The sequence below is a fragment of the Leptosomus discolor genome, chromosome 5 (genome assembly GCF_034619465.1).
Source record: "Leptosomus discolor isolate bLepDis1 chromosome 5, bLepDis1.hap2, whole genome shotgun sequence".
NCBI lineage: Eukaryota > Metazoa > Chordata > Aves > Leptosomiformes > Leptosomidae > Leptosomus > Leptosomus discolor.
In genome coordinates this window covers 19,844,759-19,862,125 of record NC_141395.1, presented here as the reverse complement: position 1 = coordinate 19,862,125, position 17,367 = coordinate 19,844,759, and the positions used below count along the sequence as shown (strand labels likewise).

Genomic DNA, 17,367 nt, shown 5'->3' with positions numbered 1-17,367 from the left:
AAGAGTCTCTCAGAGGAAGAAGTGGAAGCCTCATTGCTTGAATAATTTAAATCCTAAATGAATAATACAAACACAAATATGTTGAAGGGAACAATCCCCTGGCAGGGCATCTAGTACATGGATACATTCATGCTCTTCGTAATCCTGTTTTCATGACCTGTACATACTACTTCCAAAATGATCCCAAGTCATAAGGTTTTGAATCCCTAGGCATTCTAACATGGCACGTAGTAACAGCAATGTACAATGTAGAATAAGTTGAATAAGAAAAATTAAGTTGCTTGCTGTCTTACTGTTTTGCCATGTGATGTTACCTTTATCAGCCTAGGAAATTCAGCTCACAGAAGTTCTGCTATTATAGATTTTGCATTTATAATTCATATTCTTGCCATCAAATTACAGTCCCTCAGAAAGAATTACATGCAAAATATACATTGAATGAAATCCAAAATAAGTATAACATAACTTTTTTTTGTGTGCTACTGAAGAATAAAGCTAGCTGCAAAATTAACTAGAAATTTGTGTTCACTTTTTAGAGCGTAATTTGGTGCAGACACTTCTTTTATCCCTTTGTGATACTAAAATCTTGATATCCTTTCTCCCGTTGAGATATCTGAAGTCTTGAATACTAATAAGACCCATAGGCAGACATAATGAAGTAAATCTTATGGCTAAATACAATAATCGCCTCTGCGCAATCTCATTGACAGCAGAGAAATAGGAACCTTATTTTTAAAGAGCAAGAGTGAAACACAAAATAACCATAACCAGACCTAATTCAAGGTGAATTTTGTAACAAAAGTAATGAAGTATTCCAATTTTGCTATGTAGGCAGCTGTGTAGACTGTGTGGCTGTAGGATTAGGAAAGACTTACTGGTCCTGGGGCATTAGCACAGTGCAAGCAAAGACAAGTTACTGCCAGAAGGAGCCAGCTCTCGCAGCAGCATCTGCCACCACAGGCACACTATGCCTCCCTTGGTACCACCAGCAGAGATTTGCTGTTTGGCCACTCATGATGTTCAAAGAGCTGCTTTCTATCTTCTCCAACAGAGGTCATTTGGCAGCCTGTTGTCCCAGCCAACTGCATACTTTGCCTGTACCTAAAGCCCAGCCAGTCATAATCTAATTGATGGTCATTATTATTGTAAAGGTTTAGAACAAAATCTAGAGCTATACCTTGAAATTTTGGAAAGACATTAAACAGAAAAAAAGTCAAGGAAGCAAGAGTGATAAAAACCAAAAGGTGATGATAGGAGACATAAACCTATCAAGGAATCAGAAAGACCATCTTAGGACAAAATGGAATTCGAAATAAAGTTTCAGCATTTCACTTGGCAGCTCTGAAGACACTCCCAGCCTTATTTAAAATTGAAAGCATGTATACCATAGATGGATGAATAAATGACAGGGTAACACAGAGCATACACATTAAAAGCAACACAGATATCCTGTGCTAGCTGGAACAATGGGAGGAGAAAAAAAAAAAAACAAAACAAACAAACCAAAGGAAAGAAACAAGAAAGAAGAAAAACCTAAAGAACTATCAAGACTTAATAGTATATTGCTCCATCACAAAAAGTGCTTATTCAAATGGGAATGCACTAGTAAGCTTCTGTCTACAGGAGGGCAAACCTTAGAATCATGACAATAATGAAGTGGAAACCGCACCACCTTGAAAAGTAACAACATATAGTTAAAGGTTATTTAAACTGGAAGAGGAAAGAAATTTCTCTTAGGGAAAGTCTCCTTGATCATCAAAGAGTAAAAGGCACAGTCAAGTATGATAAGAATACTGGACTAAAACTGTCTCTTTTTTTTTTTATCCCCCCCCCCCAAAATATGATGGGAAATATGATTAGAGCCATTTCCCCAGAGTTATCTTTTCCTAACAATAACAGGTTTAATTGTTAAATGCCAAGATGTTGAAACAGATCAATAACATATCTCCAGGCACATATTCCTCTAAAATCTCTCAAGGAACTTGAGAAGGAAGTAGTTAAAATGCATGCAAAAACCTTGAAACCACTATTTCAAAATCAGCTGCTGTCCTGGAGGCCAGGAAATGCCATATATGATGCAGCTGTGGAGCAGCAGTTTTTGCTGGGGAGCTGTTGCCAGTCCCCACCAAGGGACAGAGGATAAGGGATCAGTTGTGCCAGATGCGTTTTAGCTCCAGAGACACCCTCCCTCGGTATTTCGGTCTCTTGCAGAGCTGGCAACTGTACAACTTTATAGATAAAACATGTATCTCCATGGCATTCTCCATTTCTTTCACCACACTAGAGAGGCACACTTATGATGAATTCAGACTTTCCCGTTTGCATCCATATTTTCCCAATCAAAGGTAAGTTCTTTCACATTACTTTCTCTGTGATAGTGGTAAATTGTCCAGTATTAATATATTTTCCTTTCGCACTTCTCTCACTATTGGCTTGCTACATAAAATTACAAAGCATTATGCACAACGAGTGTTAAGCACTCCAGGACCAGCAGATCATCTACAAGACTGCAGGGGTGTAAATCACTGAGATGAAAGTTTTTCTGATGCCACCTATTGCTCATGTAGTAATTACATCCCATTGTCCTTGTGGATTCGTTCCCTGCTAAAAATCACATCTTAGGTCTTGCCTTTCAGCAGGAGTTATCTTGTTTTGCCTGAGGTTATCTTGATCAGGTTCTAAACCAACCAAGGTGAAAAAAAAAAAAAAAAAAAAGGACTCTGTTTAATGTACATTCACATAATCAACATCAAATTTCAAGCTACCATCACGAGACAGAACAGAAAAGGTCTTCTGGAGCCATTAGTTCTGGCCCCTGCTACTTCAGTTTTCAGGCAAGCATAGTGTGCCTCTCAAAGTTAACATTAAAAGATGGGGCTTCAGTGAGGCAGTGAGGTTTGAAGTCTCGAAATACTTTTTATCTTTTTTTTTTTTTTTCCCAGTCAAGCATCTAAAGAACTGGACTCTGGACTCTACTGGCCTGTAGTTGATCTAGTTTGCTACCAACTGTTGAATACTAGAAACAAACACTGGTTGTTCAGTACAGGTCACAATTTTATTGTGATTATTTTCTATTGCTGTCATAGAAACATCTAAGCATCATTTTTTAATGTAAAAATGAGAATGAAGTCACTGCTGGCCATTATGACTTGACTAGATGTTAGGTATTATATAAAGTGTTAAATACACTCCTCTCACTTTGTGTACCTTAGTTCTACTGGTGTCTTTGAGAACTTGAATACATTTTCAGAGCAATATGTGTTCTTCGTCAAGACAAAGAGCAGAAAGAAAAATTCAACCTGCAGCCTCATCCACTGTCCAAATGACATGAAAAGTGAGTAAAAATACTGTAAGAGTTTTAGTCTTTAGTGTTGATCAGAGCCACAAAAGTGTTATACTTCTCCAAATATTATGATTACAAAGAATATATGGCTGTTATTCCTTTGATTTGTACCTCTGAGTATAGAGATTGAAACATTTGCTTCTGTAAATAAGCCACGCTCACTTCCTAAGATTGATTATGTACCTGATTACATATCACTTAATGTAGCTGAGCTTTGAAATTAGTATACGGCCAATTACTATGCAGCTTTCTAAATACAATTTATGTATACACAAATGATATTTTCAGACATCATTTACAGTTGTGTGAATCCGGAATGATTCCACTGAGATTAAATAAAGTTAGTCCAGAAAGGTACCCACGTACTCAACAGGCTGTGCCCCTCCGCTGGTAAATAGAGAGGATGACACAAGGTAACAGTGAAACAAAGGCCACACATGAGAAAAGCCCACGGGAATAGGGGAACACCTGTCTGTGCTGCGGAAGGACAGGTGGAAGGCGGTGTTTTCCCTGTGCTTGCGATTACAAAGAACTGTGAGCAGATGCCTCTTTTTTTCCCCGTGTGTGTTTATTAAGAAGCCGCCGCTGCTTTGCACTACCCTGGAGATGCCTTTCTAGCACCGCATGGCTGCCCCCAGCTCCCTCCCCGCATCACCTCGCCGAGGTCCCCCGGTGCTCGCCGTGCCCGTGTTGAACGCACATCGTTCTGCCTGCTGGGTAGTGCAGGAAGCCTTAATTACAGCCTGAAAATGACACTCGCTTCCCCTGGGAGCTTCCCCACTCCTCCCTGCGGGATGGGAGAGGCTGGGAGGGGCGAGGCGGGGGTTAAGCGAGCGCTCCCCGGGCCCCTCCGCGGGCAGCGGCGCCTACGTGCGCGCCGGCGGGGCGGCTCCAGCACCACGGACAGCTCCGAGCGGGCGGCGGGCCCCGGCCCCGGCCCCGGGGGGCGGAGCCCGGCCCTGGGACGCGGCTCCCGCGGCGGGGCGGCCCCGGGGCCCGCTCGGTCCCCGCCCCGGGCCGAGCGAGGGCTGCCTGCCGGCGCTTGCCCTCGCCCCCACCCCCGCCGGGACCCGGCGCGCCCTCCGCGCCGCCCTCTCGGCTCCCGAGCGGAGGCTCGCACCTGCTCGGCACCCGGGGAGCAGCGTCCGGCGCCGGGGGCATCCCCCTTCCTCGGCAGGAGGGGTGCGTGGGGCGAGGGGAAGTCCTCGTCTGGGTCACGCTGAGGGAGGACGGGGCGAGCCCTTCCACCGGGGCGGGGAAGGATGCCGAGGGCTCCGGTGGTCCCTTCCCTCCCTCCCCCACTGCCGCTCAAAATCGACCCCCACTCGCGCCTCCCCCCTCAGACGGGGCGTGTACAAAGCTCCCGCCCTCCCCCAGCCCTGCCAGCGCCTGGAGCTGCCCGGCGGGCCACGCTCAGGGGCCGGGAAAGGGCCGGCGGTGCCGGGCGGGCGGAGAAGCCGGGGCGGCCGGAGGTGGCGCCCCCCCCCCCCCCCCCCGCCGGCAGCGCCCTCGGTCCCCGCTGCCCCCCTGCAGCCGCAGCGGCGGGGGATGTGGCACGTCGCGGTGCTGCCGGGGTGTAGCTCATTCCTGATGCCGCTGTTTGTCGCTGAGTTTTGAAGAGATTTATTGGCTGGCTCTTGCTAAGCCACGCTTGAGTAATCCGAGCTGCTGCGCGCCGTGGTGAAGCCCAGAGGGGGGGAACGTCACTCCCTCTGGCAGCGGAGCAACATTAGTCTTCCAGCCCTCTAACCATCACTACAGCGTCGGAAACTGCCGGGTCACAGCCATTTGCTTTGGAAAATTGGCGATGTTTGGTGCTAGAGATCGATTACCCTTGTAATCTTCTCTCTCTTCCCCACCCCCCCACCCCCCCCCCCGTTTACCCCACCCCTACCCGCCCCAGACAATAGCGTCCGAGCTCCTCCAGGAAAAAAATAGAAAAGAAACCAAGAAAAGAAAGAAAGAAAAAGAAAGAAACTGGGGGATGGATCTGACTCCAATAGGAAAAGCGTGTCTCTAGAAGTGGTGCTAATGGGAAGAGATTTCCGAGCTCCAGAGGACGATGATTTGTCACAAAGGGTAGCTGGCTCGGTGCTTTGGGCTGGAGCTGTGTAGGAGATCCTTGGAGAAGTCATTGTGCACAGAAAACCGAAGACCTGTACAAACATGCCTGTTCGCAGAGGTCATGTGGCACCACAAAATACATTTTTGGGTACAATCATACGAAAATTTGAAGGGCAAAGTAAGTTCTCTCTTTCTATCTATTTTGCTACAGTAGTTTGATTCTGCTTGTGACTAAATGGACAGCAGCTCCAGACTATTTTAAGTTTGTAGCTTGGAAAGAAAACCCCAGAGGTAAGGAGGGGATCCCCGGCAGAAGTAACATTGTTTTTGCTCTAGAATACAGATTACCGACTTTAATTATTGGGATTTTATTCCCCCCACTATTTCAAGGAATAGTTTTTCTCTTTGACTGTATCCATAATGTATAGCTGTAGAAGTTATGTCTCTTACCTTCTTCTGAACGGGTGAGATGGCTCTAAAAGCAGAGTATACAATCTTGCTGCTTGTGCAATGTCTAAAAAGTAAGTTAGATTTATTATTATTGTTGTTACGATGATTGCTATTATTAATAATTATCATCTTTTCAAAATAAAGCAGAATAGCCAGACTTTGATTTAGAGGAAACAGATAATATGCAGAGGAGCTATTAAAGGGAAAATACTCTCTTACATTGTTGTCATGACTGCATTTTAATATAGCTGTCAAATATTTCTGCTTTGCTTATGGAAGCCTAAAATATCTACCAAACCAGTGCAAATGCATCTTCAGGGAGAGTCTGTGAGATCTTTTCCAATGCAGCAGTTTACTACCTGTCGAGGAGGCTGAAGCTGAAGTGTTTCTCCTGGCTGGAACTCTGGTTTACTGTTAACAGTAAGAAGGAACACTTGATGCTTAAAATTAATTTAATTTAGAAACAGTAGTTTTGATATATGCACATTTATTTAAATATTTAGCATAATTTTAGCATCAGTCTTGGTGCAAACCCTTACAGCTAATTCTGGTTATATACTTCCTTATGCTTAAACCCACGTTACCAACTTAATACTTATATTATTTGAGAAAAAAGTAGAGATGGTGTTTGTAGTCCTAATTTATCTAAATGTTAAGTCAGTGTTGCTACTCAAGTAAAGTTTTTATGCAGTGGAATATATATATATTGAAGAGAATAAAGAACTACCTACTAAATAGGCAAGTGACAGTCAAAGTTCAGCATGATTTAAAGAGATTAGAAAAAGCAAGAATGAAATCTATATTTTTCTCTCCAAATATTTCACTGTGTTCAAAGACAGAATATCTTTAAAATTTTGAAGACATGTACTGCTAGCTTGGGGTCACATAAAAAGACTTTCATAAAGCAAGGGACCTACTAGTGTGATTAAGTAAGCAGATATTTATGTTATTAACAATAAATGTATCAAAGCTGCACATTTATAATTACAATAGGAATAGCATGTTATAGTGGTCAATGGAAACAAATGAAATAACAGTTGAAAACTTCTGAACCTTTCTGTCAGCTGAGGGTTTGGGAAAGGATTATGGACTGAGGCACAGAACTTCGGTGGACTGTGCAAAATGTTTCCAACATCACAATCATTGGTTTTTGTGTACCTTCATACTCTGTTTTGTTTTGTTTTGTTTTACTACAGAATATTTTCCTTTATAAATGTAACTTCTAAAACAATCACAGAGGAAAAAAAAAATAGTGTTCTTTTCCAAATAGTTTTGTTAAAATATAGACTATAAACTTGCTGTCAGTCATCTCAACGAAAATCCCTACAGAGTAGACTGAGCCAGTTGGACCTTATCCCAGGAAGCCCTTCACTTGAGTAAAGACCCATCCTGAGGCCCCACTTCCCCCCAAAAGAAGCTACTAACTTCAAGGACTTTCCTGGAGTTATAGCTGACAGAGCAGTGCTCGTCACCTGGCTTTCATTGAAGCTAAAAAAGGGAAAATTTTGAAGTCAAAAGGAATTTTGCAAAAGATTCGCATAATGTGGTGTTATTTCCTTAAAAGACAACTATCTTCATCTTTAATGTATTCTAAATTGATTGAAGTTTCTTTAAAAGCTATGGATCAAATTAGCTACGTTAAATGACTGAAAATCTCTGCATTTCCAGTGAAAAGAAGGGTTGTTTAGCATCCATCTATGCAATCGACACTTTATGAAATGTTGAAAGAGTACTAAAAAATGCATCACTTTCTTTTATTGCAGATAAAAAATTCATCATTGCTAATGCTAGAGTGCAGAATTGTGCTATCATCTACTGCAATGATGGGTTCTGTGAGATGACCGGGTTCTCCAGGCCAGATGTCATGCAGAAACCTTGCACCTGTGATTTTCTTCATGGGCCAGAGACCAAAAGACATCATATTGCCCAAATTGCTCAAGCACTGCTGGGGTCAGAGGAGAGGAAAGTAGAAGTCACCTATTATCACAAAGATGGTAAAGTCTGGTTTTATTTTCAAGACTTTTTGTGTGTTTGTTTGTCAGTTGATTGGTTAAAGTGTGTATGATCTGCTGGCTAGACCCTTTGCTGGAGTAGTGTTGTAATTTCTCTAAAGTCCAGCGAAGCACACTTACATATACCAGTACAGGAATCTGCCTTGAAAGTAGTGGGTGTGTAGAGTGTATCACTGTATGCTGACTCTAACAGCTGAATGAAGTTAGCACTGTGTTTGCAACTATTGAACAAAAGTTCTCCTCTCAATTGGTTTAAAGTAGATGTAAATCTCCTAAAGTAAACAGCCCTACAACAATGAACAGATACCACAAGCATAGAGGGGACATCCTGTGAATGTTAATTTTTTTGAACTGTTTCATCTCACAGGACATAGGAATGGTGTATCACTTTCGGGGGCTTAACTCTGCCTGCCTCAGACAATTGGAACCATACCTTGGTTTAAATGCAGTATTTTACTGGAAAAAGTACAACAAAGTTAAAAGTAGGAAAAATTGACCTATCGTGAAGAAAGCATTAGCTTATAAAGAAAGGGACAAGTCTTCTTCAGAGGTGAGATATTGTGAAGTTGGAGTACCTGCAACTGAACCACAGAAGTCGTCCTAGAATTACGTTGTCAGAGTAAAAATTTGGGGATGGCTACAGTTTCCCTGTTATTCAGTAAAGACTCAATATATGAAGAATGTCTAAATTTGCTATGCTGATGCTTTTTGCCTGTTAAGAGCATAAAATGAATAAGTGACTGTATTTGCAGATTACAAACTGCATACTCATGAAAACTAATTATGATACATAATCGCTATATGTAGGGTTTGGGGCTTTTTTTCTAATTACCCAGGGTTATTTACAGAAACATGTGTCTTTCAAACAAATCAAGTAATGGGTAAGCGTGGTGTACCTTATTCTATCTCTTGCTGTGTACATTCTTGGGAGAAGGAAAAGGAAATTCGTATTCAAATGCTGAGCTTAAATTAGTTCTGGAGAAGTGCCAGTGTGTTGTTTGCATCAATTTTAGAATCACATGCAATGGATGCTCTCGCATTTTAAAGTCACAGAGTTAAACCCTGTTCTCAATAATTCTGTTGTTATCTCAGAGAGACTTAAGTAATATTATTTTTAGCTTAGGCTGCTATAATTCAGATAGGACTTGGGCCAACCATTCTACCCACGCTACCAATATTTAAGCATATTCTTCGTAGCAATTTCTCAGCAGAGTCTTTTATTCTTAGATCTAGTTCAGTGGTCTGGAGCAGATTTTGGTCAAGACTTGTTGTTGTAGCTGTGGCTTGAACATAGATTTCTCAGGAGACCTGACACCATGTGTCTTTTACACATCTAGCTTGTGTTTGTCTTAACTTGGTGTGTGTTAAAAATAATATTGCAAAAGGAGAATGTCATTGCTAACTTTCACAGCCACCAGCCTGGAGCACTGTTTTGAGATCTGGTCATTTAAAACTGCTTCAGTCTCCCAAGATGTTAGGAGTCAGGGAAAGGCACGTAACTGAGGTACTGCTTATCTGTTATTTACCGGAAATATATATTTTTCTAAAATGCTGAATTCTGGCATCATGCAACACACCATAATCTGTTTGAGCCAAACTAAAATAAAACTGTAAAAATTGCCATATCTATTGTAAAGAGTTTTGAATTTTGAAGCACATTATAAATGAGAGTTATGGATTATTCAGTGTAATCAGTCTTATGCACAAGGGTTCTCAGTAACTTCACTTCTGTGAATAGTTTCTTTAAATTACTAGACCATATGTTTGAAGTTTAAGGAATTTCAAAAGCTACAGACAACAGTTCTAGACAAATTTGGGTTGAATTCCTCAAAATTTTACTGGCAAAAAACTTTACTGGACTTAACATGTGCACTATATGCACTGCTGAATTTAAACAAATACAGGTGAATTATTTTGAATTGTAAATATCATTTAAAATATCAAGTCACTGATTACATGCAAAATTCAACAAAATACAAGATAGGTCTCAGACTCAAATGTGTAAATTTCAGACAGCTCGATCATTTGTATATACAGAATTTTTTGCTTCATTCCACATAATAATAGATTTCTTTACAAAATGTGATAAACAGATCTGAAGTTTATGTGGCACCATAAAATTGAAACTACCTATATGATGGATATCATAAATGTCAGTACACATATTATATAGTTATTCTAAATTACTGAAAAGATATACTCCACTTTTCATGTTCACTTTTCACTTTTTCAAATTTGCAAATTTGTTTTTGCAACATATAAAGTATATACATAATATACAGAGTATGTTATATAAAGCATATATATATATATAAAATACTCTGTATATTATAATATACAGAATGGTGATACCTAACGAGGACTTCCTCCAGGTTCTGAAGCAGAATGAATGAATTTAAAGACTTTTCTAAAAATCTAAGAGTTTACTGCCTGGTTAGTGGCTTATTTCATACTGTGTGCTGTGAGTGAATATGAGAGTATTTTAGGAGTTCAATACCAGCACAGTTAGAAATGTAGCTTTCTCCACGTGAGTAACCCAGGTTACTCCGATGAACTACCCACTGCTTGGAAGTTTGATTTGACATTTATTTCATAGCCACCCATTGTATAATATTTAACATAATACTAAGCATATGGAGGAGGAAGACAGCTCATGAACGTGTGAATCACTTGAGGTTCTACCAACAGGAGTTTCTGAAGACCATATTACACAGTCCTGAATAAATGCCCAGTGAATTGCAAATAAAATCTTATTCCACATCACACTATCATTTACTCTACATAAGCCGCTGATTATATCAGAAATTATTTTAATATTTCAAAGTAAAGCAAATGTTAGTGGGATCTTATATCTCCTCACTTATAAAGCTAAGTCATCAGAAGTCCAGCAATGCAGGTATCAGAAAGGGAATCACTCTATAAGTACTGCTTTTTCATTTTATATACCACCTCACATAGTCTTAAAATGTCACAGCTTTAAAGTTCAACTTAAAAGGAAAGTCTTGCACTAGAAAAATGGTATTGCATATGTACTGAGAATTAGGATTCTAATGTTCTCTACTGGTCTATAGTCCACCTCTCTAATGAAAGAAAGTGCAAGATTTTGATTTTTAAACATCTTGATGATGCGAGACTGAATGCTGCTGTTTGTTCTCTGCTTTAATCTTTAGGCCAGGTCACACATTTGAAGAAAAGGGGGCAGAAGGATGGGAAAAATTTTGTAGCCTGTTGATTTTCAGAAAAGGGCAGTTGCTTGGATCTACACTGTGTTAAACGTGGCAGACAGAAAATACAGTTGTCAAAGGAGAAGGCAAATTTGATGTATCACAGTTTTATAAACATGTTACCTGGACTGAGCTTGTTTCCCTTTTTACTGTGCAGTGTGGGGAGGGTGCAGAGGAGATGGGAAGAACATTTGTAATATCTTTGCGTAATTGTTTAGATGGCATGGAGGTGGGATGCCAGCATTACTTAGGCACCCAGCAAGCCCTGTCCCAACCACACCGGTGCCCTGTTGTCACAGAAGTTTTAACATTTGCAGCTAAAAGCCTTACTAGATCCACTTGCAGTATTTGTATCAGGATAAGATTGTTAATATAGCCTACATTTGGTTTCAATTTCTCCTCACTTCTTTTCCTTTTAGAAGGTTATTTATACAATCCAGGCAAAGTTCTAGTCCTCTGCCCTGCTAGAGTAGTGACACAGTAGGTGATTACATAGTTATCAAAGAATTAATTACTACTGAGAAAAATGGTTAATGGGAACAGATGGACACCAAAACTAAGGGTTCGAATTTATAGGTTCTCATCACACAAAAAGCTCCACAAACTGGAGCTGGATGTACTCATGGAATTAAAGACTCAGTATATTTCTTTTTTAATGTAAATATCCCTTTTTAAAAAGAACAATAGATAAATATAGGCAAATCTCAAGAACTATTATTTTGAAATAGATTTTTATTTTAAAGTCTTGCCCATTAGGCATTAACATCTGCTTAATTCAAAAATAATACTCTGATATTAAAGTAGCAATATAATACGTTCCTCACTATCTCACAACTTTGTTTTCACAAATCCTATAGCTATATGATCTGTGTTATAGTTGAAGGTCATATATTGTTTATACAGGATATCAATTCTTATTTTAATAAAGTTATTTGGTGAAAATGTTTGACAGCTCCTCTTTTGAGGACTCCATTTTGCAGTTTAAGTCATTATTACATAAATCATTCTTGACAGATGTAAAATATTGCTTGAGGTGGTAAAGCTGTAAAGCTTTTGGCATAAAAAAGTATAATTATTTTGGGACTGAGAATGAATATGTGATAATCAGAATGGATTGTATCACACTGATTACTTTTTTACTTCTTACTCCACGTTTTGTGGACAATGCGCTATATCTAAGCTTACAGAGTATAGCTTTTAAAGGCAGGTAAGGAGATCATTTAAGCTTACCCTATACACACCAGATTTTCTAGGGATAAGAAGCACTACAGAAGAGAATAGGTTTGAGCAAAGATAAGATTAAGCAATTATTTGCAGAGTGTTTATGAACTTCACAAGTTATTTGCCACTTACCCAGTTTGAGAAATGTAATTTGCTACAATTGACTGCAAATTAAGCATATTTTCAAAACACATTAAGATTCCAAACTAATATTTTTAAGGTCCTTTTAAGCTCTTTTTTTTGAGGATAAGAAAACAAAAAAATGTGTAAACATACTGACAAAATAAAGTGAAAATAGTATTAGGTGTTCTTACATAGAAAGATCAGGACTTAATTTAGAAGGTCATCATCTAGACTTCAGTCAGCATAGGGGTTTTATCACCTGTTTGTGTTCTATAAATGCTGTGGACCTACCAATCAATTAAAGATACAACTGAAAGGACCGACCCTTGCATGTGTGTCAAGTCCCCTTAGATTAGCTCTAACATGAGGGTCAGCAAGTGCAGTCTTGACTGTTGATTCAGTGCCTTAACCAGAGCTGATGAGAAAGCTCGAAGAATCAATTCACTGTCTGATACCCTGCTGCTGTAGAGTTCTTGGTTTAATACTGTCTGACTGCATTTTGATAAAGAGTTACCCTCCAACAAAAAGCTGTCCAAAACATCTGTCTTGATGCAAGTTTTTTTCCGAACATCCTTGAAAAAAAAAAAACAAACCTTGGATCAAATCCAGAATATTACTGAAGGCATTGAACTATTGGAAATGGATGACCTTTTCCTGTGTCTGTAGTGTAATGCTTCTACCTTAGGTTTTAATACTTGTCCTAAAAGACAAGATTGTCTCTTGTCCCAATTAGTATTGCTGTTTTTGCAACAGGGAGCACCATCAGCAGTGAGCCAATACCTCAATGATCAGAATGTCTCATTTCCCCATCCCCATTCAATTATGGTTCCTGTGCCTGCCCAGAACTGTGGGTCACTTCTTACGCACCTTTCACATGGGATATCTAATGATTATGATAAAGTAGCTCTCAGATATACTAAGTAGATTTATTTATGGGCCAATTTCAACAATATTTTTCAATTCCTTGGCTTTCCAACATATTCTTTTTTCTTCTCAGGTTAAGATGAATTTATTTTCCATAAGAAGGGAACTTTTATAGAAGATCACTTTTTCCCACTCGTGTATTCCTGCTAATGAGAGACATAAAATAGGAACATAAATAAAAAGTAACAAAAATAAATTGCCTTTAAAATTATTCTCTTTGTTGATGTTTAGGTTCAGAAAGATATTATTAGGTATATGTAATTTTAAAAAATAATGAAGAATACAAATGCTATTATTATAGCTACTGCATCTTTAACAGAAATAACATTCTTAGTCAGTTTGGAAAAATCCCTTCTGACAGTTTTAAGTTCCTCCATGGCACAAATAAAAAACCTGCAGGCTAGTGGATCAGGAGGAGTCTTTAACTTCAGTACAGTGTCCAGAGGGAACTCCTCTGCCACTGGACTTCCATAGTACAGTTTCACAGCAGGATTCAGAAAGTCACAGGGTCAACTAATCAAGGGACCCAAATTTCCCTTGCTTGAGCTACAAAGAATCAGTGATTGCTGACTTCTAAAAAGAGAGTCCCACAGTGGTAAGAAAGGTGTCACATTCTGGAGTCAAATAGCACTAGAAGGTTATGATATGATATGCATAATCAAAGGTTTTCTTAGCTGTTTAGAGTGATAATATACTATGGAGAAGAGATTCATCTTTTAACTAGGCATTGCCTGACAAAGTTTTTTATCTGCTTTGAATATGCTCCTTTTATTTTTAGTGAAAGTTATTTTGATTTTGGGTTATGAGAGAAAAAGAACAGAAGCTGTCAGTCTATTTTTTGGTGTGGATTCACATGATTTTATTGTGTCTTCTTTCCATCATCAGTGTGCATCCTTTCTAATGTTACATTCTGGTAAGAGAGTTATTCCATATTCCTGATTTGTGTTATCGATTGGTTCTTCCTCTTATCCACCAAATTGGCCCATACATCAAAAAGATATCATACTTTGCAATAGACATGGGGAAAGAGCAGCTGCTTTTCTAATAGCAGCATTATGCATATTTGGTATTATACAAACTTCAGACCATCACACTTTGTATACTGATGTTGACATTGGTGCTGTTCTCTCTGGTTTCAGCAACAGAAAGAGAATAGTGGTGTGGTTTAGATTTTTCTCTTTGTGGTTTCAAGTCCAGTTTGAGAATGTTCCCTACATATTTCACTGAGTGTATGACTCAGTCTATGTGCTAGACAGTCCATATTCTTCCCAGCTTCCTAGCTAAGCATGGAAAAAGTTTAATCAAGCAGTATAGGATTCAGAGTAGCAAGACCAAGCTGACTATTGAAATTGCTAATTGACTCTAGAAACCGCATATCTCAAAAGCAATCAGAACTGTAGCTGTCAACCTAGATCTAGGCAGAGCAGATGCATGACAATGACAGTGAGGTATTGTGGCTCTATAGTTACAGCTGGTTTTGCACATTGTACATCTCTGAAAGCTCACATCTCTGAGGTGAGAAGTATTTGTGTTGTAATTTTCTATAGCTTGAACTTTTTAGTAGAGTATACTGTTTTTTTAAAAAGAAATAGCATACGTATTTGAATTAGTTCTTAGAAATTAAATTAAAATTTCAATTTGAAAGCAGAATTACAGCTATAACTAGCCACAAAATGCTTTTTGACCTCCCGCATTTCCATAGATACCATATTTTAAGCTCTTTCACCAACATTCTGGTACATTATAGCCTTTTTGTTTCTATTTTTCTTAATTCTTTCATTCTGTAATCACAGTGAAATCTCATCAGTAATGATCACCACAAAGGTGAAAACTCAATCTGAAAAAAAGTCAAAGTAAATAGTATAAAGGGGAGTTCCTGTTGTCTTTTTCTGATTCATTAACCAGACTAGTTACAGATATTATACCTCGTTTCGATAATGCCCTCAATTATAGCACTGAAGTGTTACACACAAAAAGAATATATTCCAGCCTCATTGTTAACAAAGAGCCATCATATCAAAGAGCCATCATATCATCAAAACCTAAAGATGGTGTTTCAATGTCAACATTATTAATTATTTCATTTCTAATAGTTGAGTGGAAATGACCAGAAGAAAGCTTTGGCCAGAAATCACAGCTGCCTTCATTACTCCTATGGCTGCTGAAATTTCTTGCTTTCCTGTCCTTGTTCCTCCATAGTACCATAGTCAATAAAAATCCTTTCTTTTACATTTTGCCATGACCTCATTTACATCCCTGATTTGCCATATGAGACTGCAGTGGCAACCAGAAAGTCTTGCCTAAATGTTCAGTTCAGTTCAGAGAAACACAGCAAGAGTTTACTTCAAATACTAGGAAATTCTGATTTATCACAATACCCAAATACACTGATCCTTGACAGTATCAATTTATGAACTGTTGGCCTCTCCAGAGCAAATGCATAGGACTATATAGTAACTGGTTGTTTCTGCTCCCAGACACATCTTAAAGGCCTGAGAGCAAGATAGCAATACCTACAGATACAGGACTCAGGTTGTGCACCCACAGCTGCAAAATTTAATTTTTGCAACACGAAAAATCCTGATCTTTAGGTATTAGACCAGTGCTGGTACAGGCACACTATGCCATTGCTAACTAGTATTAGCTGAATCTGAGCTGCTGCATACAAAGACAACAAGTCATGAAAGAAATATGTAAAATGCAGACAAAACCTTCCTCCATTTTAATCCATAGGGTAGAGAGGCAGAGATGACCTCATAACAAGGATAGATAAATATTAGGGTTTTTTGCCTTATACCTAGGCTGCTTGAAAAGCAGTTAATCATCATGTAAATCTGTTTCATCACTAACACACATATTCTAAAGCACTTATTTCCAGCTGTTCTCAGACTTTGGAGTTTGTGCCCTTTTGAGATTATTTATTTCTTAGAGCATTCTCTGCTGATTTTCATTCAAATCAATGCAAGTGTATCTCTGAAAATAGCTTGCAAATTTCCTCCTTTCAAAACTCATTTGTGCCAATCTGCTTTACTTCTTCCTCTCTGGAAAAAATGCCAGATAATCTCATTAGTATTTTGCATGTTTATGGATGTTGTACAAGAAAGCATTTCTTTTTATACTTTCAAAATAACATGAAACTCAGTAGTCCATAAATCCTCTTGTCATGGTATTTAACGTAAAATACTGTTGCAGTTCTGTCTGCTTGCTTGAAAAATGGCTTTCAATTCACAAATGGGAAAGAAAGAAAGAAAACCCAAAGGCCATGTCATTTTAAATATTAAGAATAAAAGAAAGGAAAATGTGTTTCTTTTATTCAATCATAAGTGCCCAGCATTATTCTCGAGTGATAGAATATACCAGGAATCAACACCAAAGTCCATCCTACAGAAAAGACACCACTTCCCAAAAGCTATTTCTGATGTCATGGACATCATACCATATTATGTGAGAGGATAACAGCCTTGAATTTCAAAACCAGGTATCTCTAAATCAGTATCCAAGCAGTCCCTGTGGATTAATGGAGCAGCTCATGAACTGGTGTGAAAGACAGCCTATGCATAATGTCAATCTTGAGCCAGTCCGTGCTGGTCCACAGTTCAGAGCACCCTTAGTGCTTCTGTAAGTTATACTGATTGTTTATGGCAACAAGAATATGAGGTGGCACAGAAGCGGCTTTACTGTTTTACCCAAAGAGTTTCAAAGAAAAGGTTTGTAGAGGGATAAAGCAGAGTTTGAGTACTGTTTGTGGGTGACCACAAAACTGTGTTATGTTGTTTCTCTTTATTCTAAAACTTGCAAATCACTTGTCAGGAATAGAACTGTGGTATAAGGAGCAGCTCCCAAATGCTTGAAAAGTTAATTAAAAACTACTAACTGCTACTGTAGCTGCAAGCAGCGTTAGTGTCTGATGTGTGTGATGTTTGTAGATCAGGCACCAGGTGCAGGTGGCATCCCCCTTCTCTGGTTACTGTTTATTTAAAAAGGGGAAAAGAGGAAGGAAACATGG

General features: G+C 39.0%; 1 protein-coding gene across 3 annotated transcripts in view; it reads left to right on the top strand.

Annotated features, from left to right (window-relative positions):
- The first annotated feature begins 5,509 nt into the window (after window positions 1-5,509).
- Window positions 5,510-17,367, top strand: part of KCNH7 (potassium voltage-gated channel subfamily H member 7) — a 231,112-nt gene continuing 219,254 nt past the window's right edge. For all 3 annotated transcript variants that reach the window (XM_086464984.1, XM_086464983.1, XM_086464985.1), the window contains exons 1-2: window positions 5,510-5,585; window positions 7,621-7,851. In XM_086464984.1, coding sequence (XP_086321110.1) covers window positions 5,510-5,585; window positions 7,621-7,851 — 307 coding nt within the window. The remainder of the gene's footprint in view (window positions 5,586-7,620; window positions 7,852-17,367) is intronic.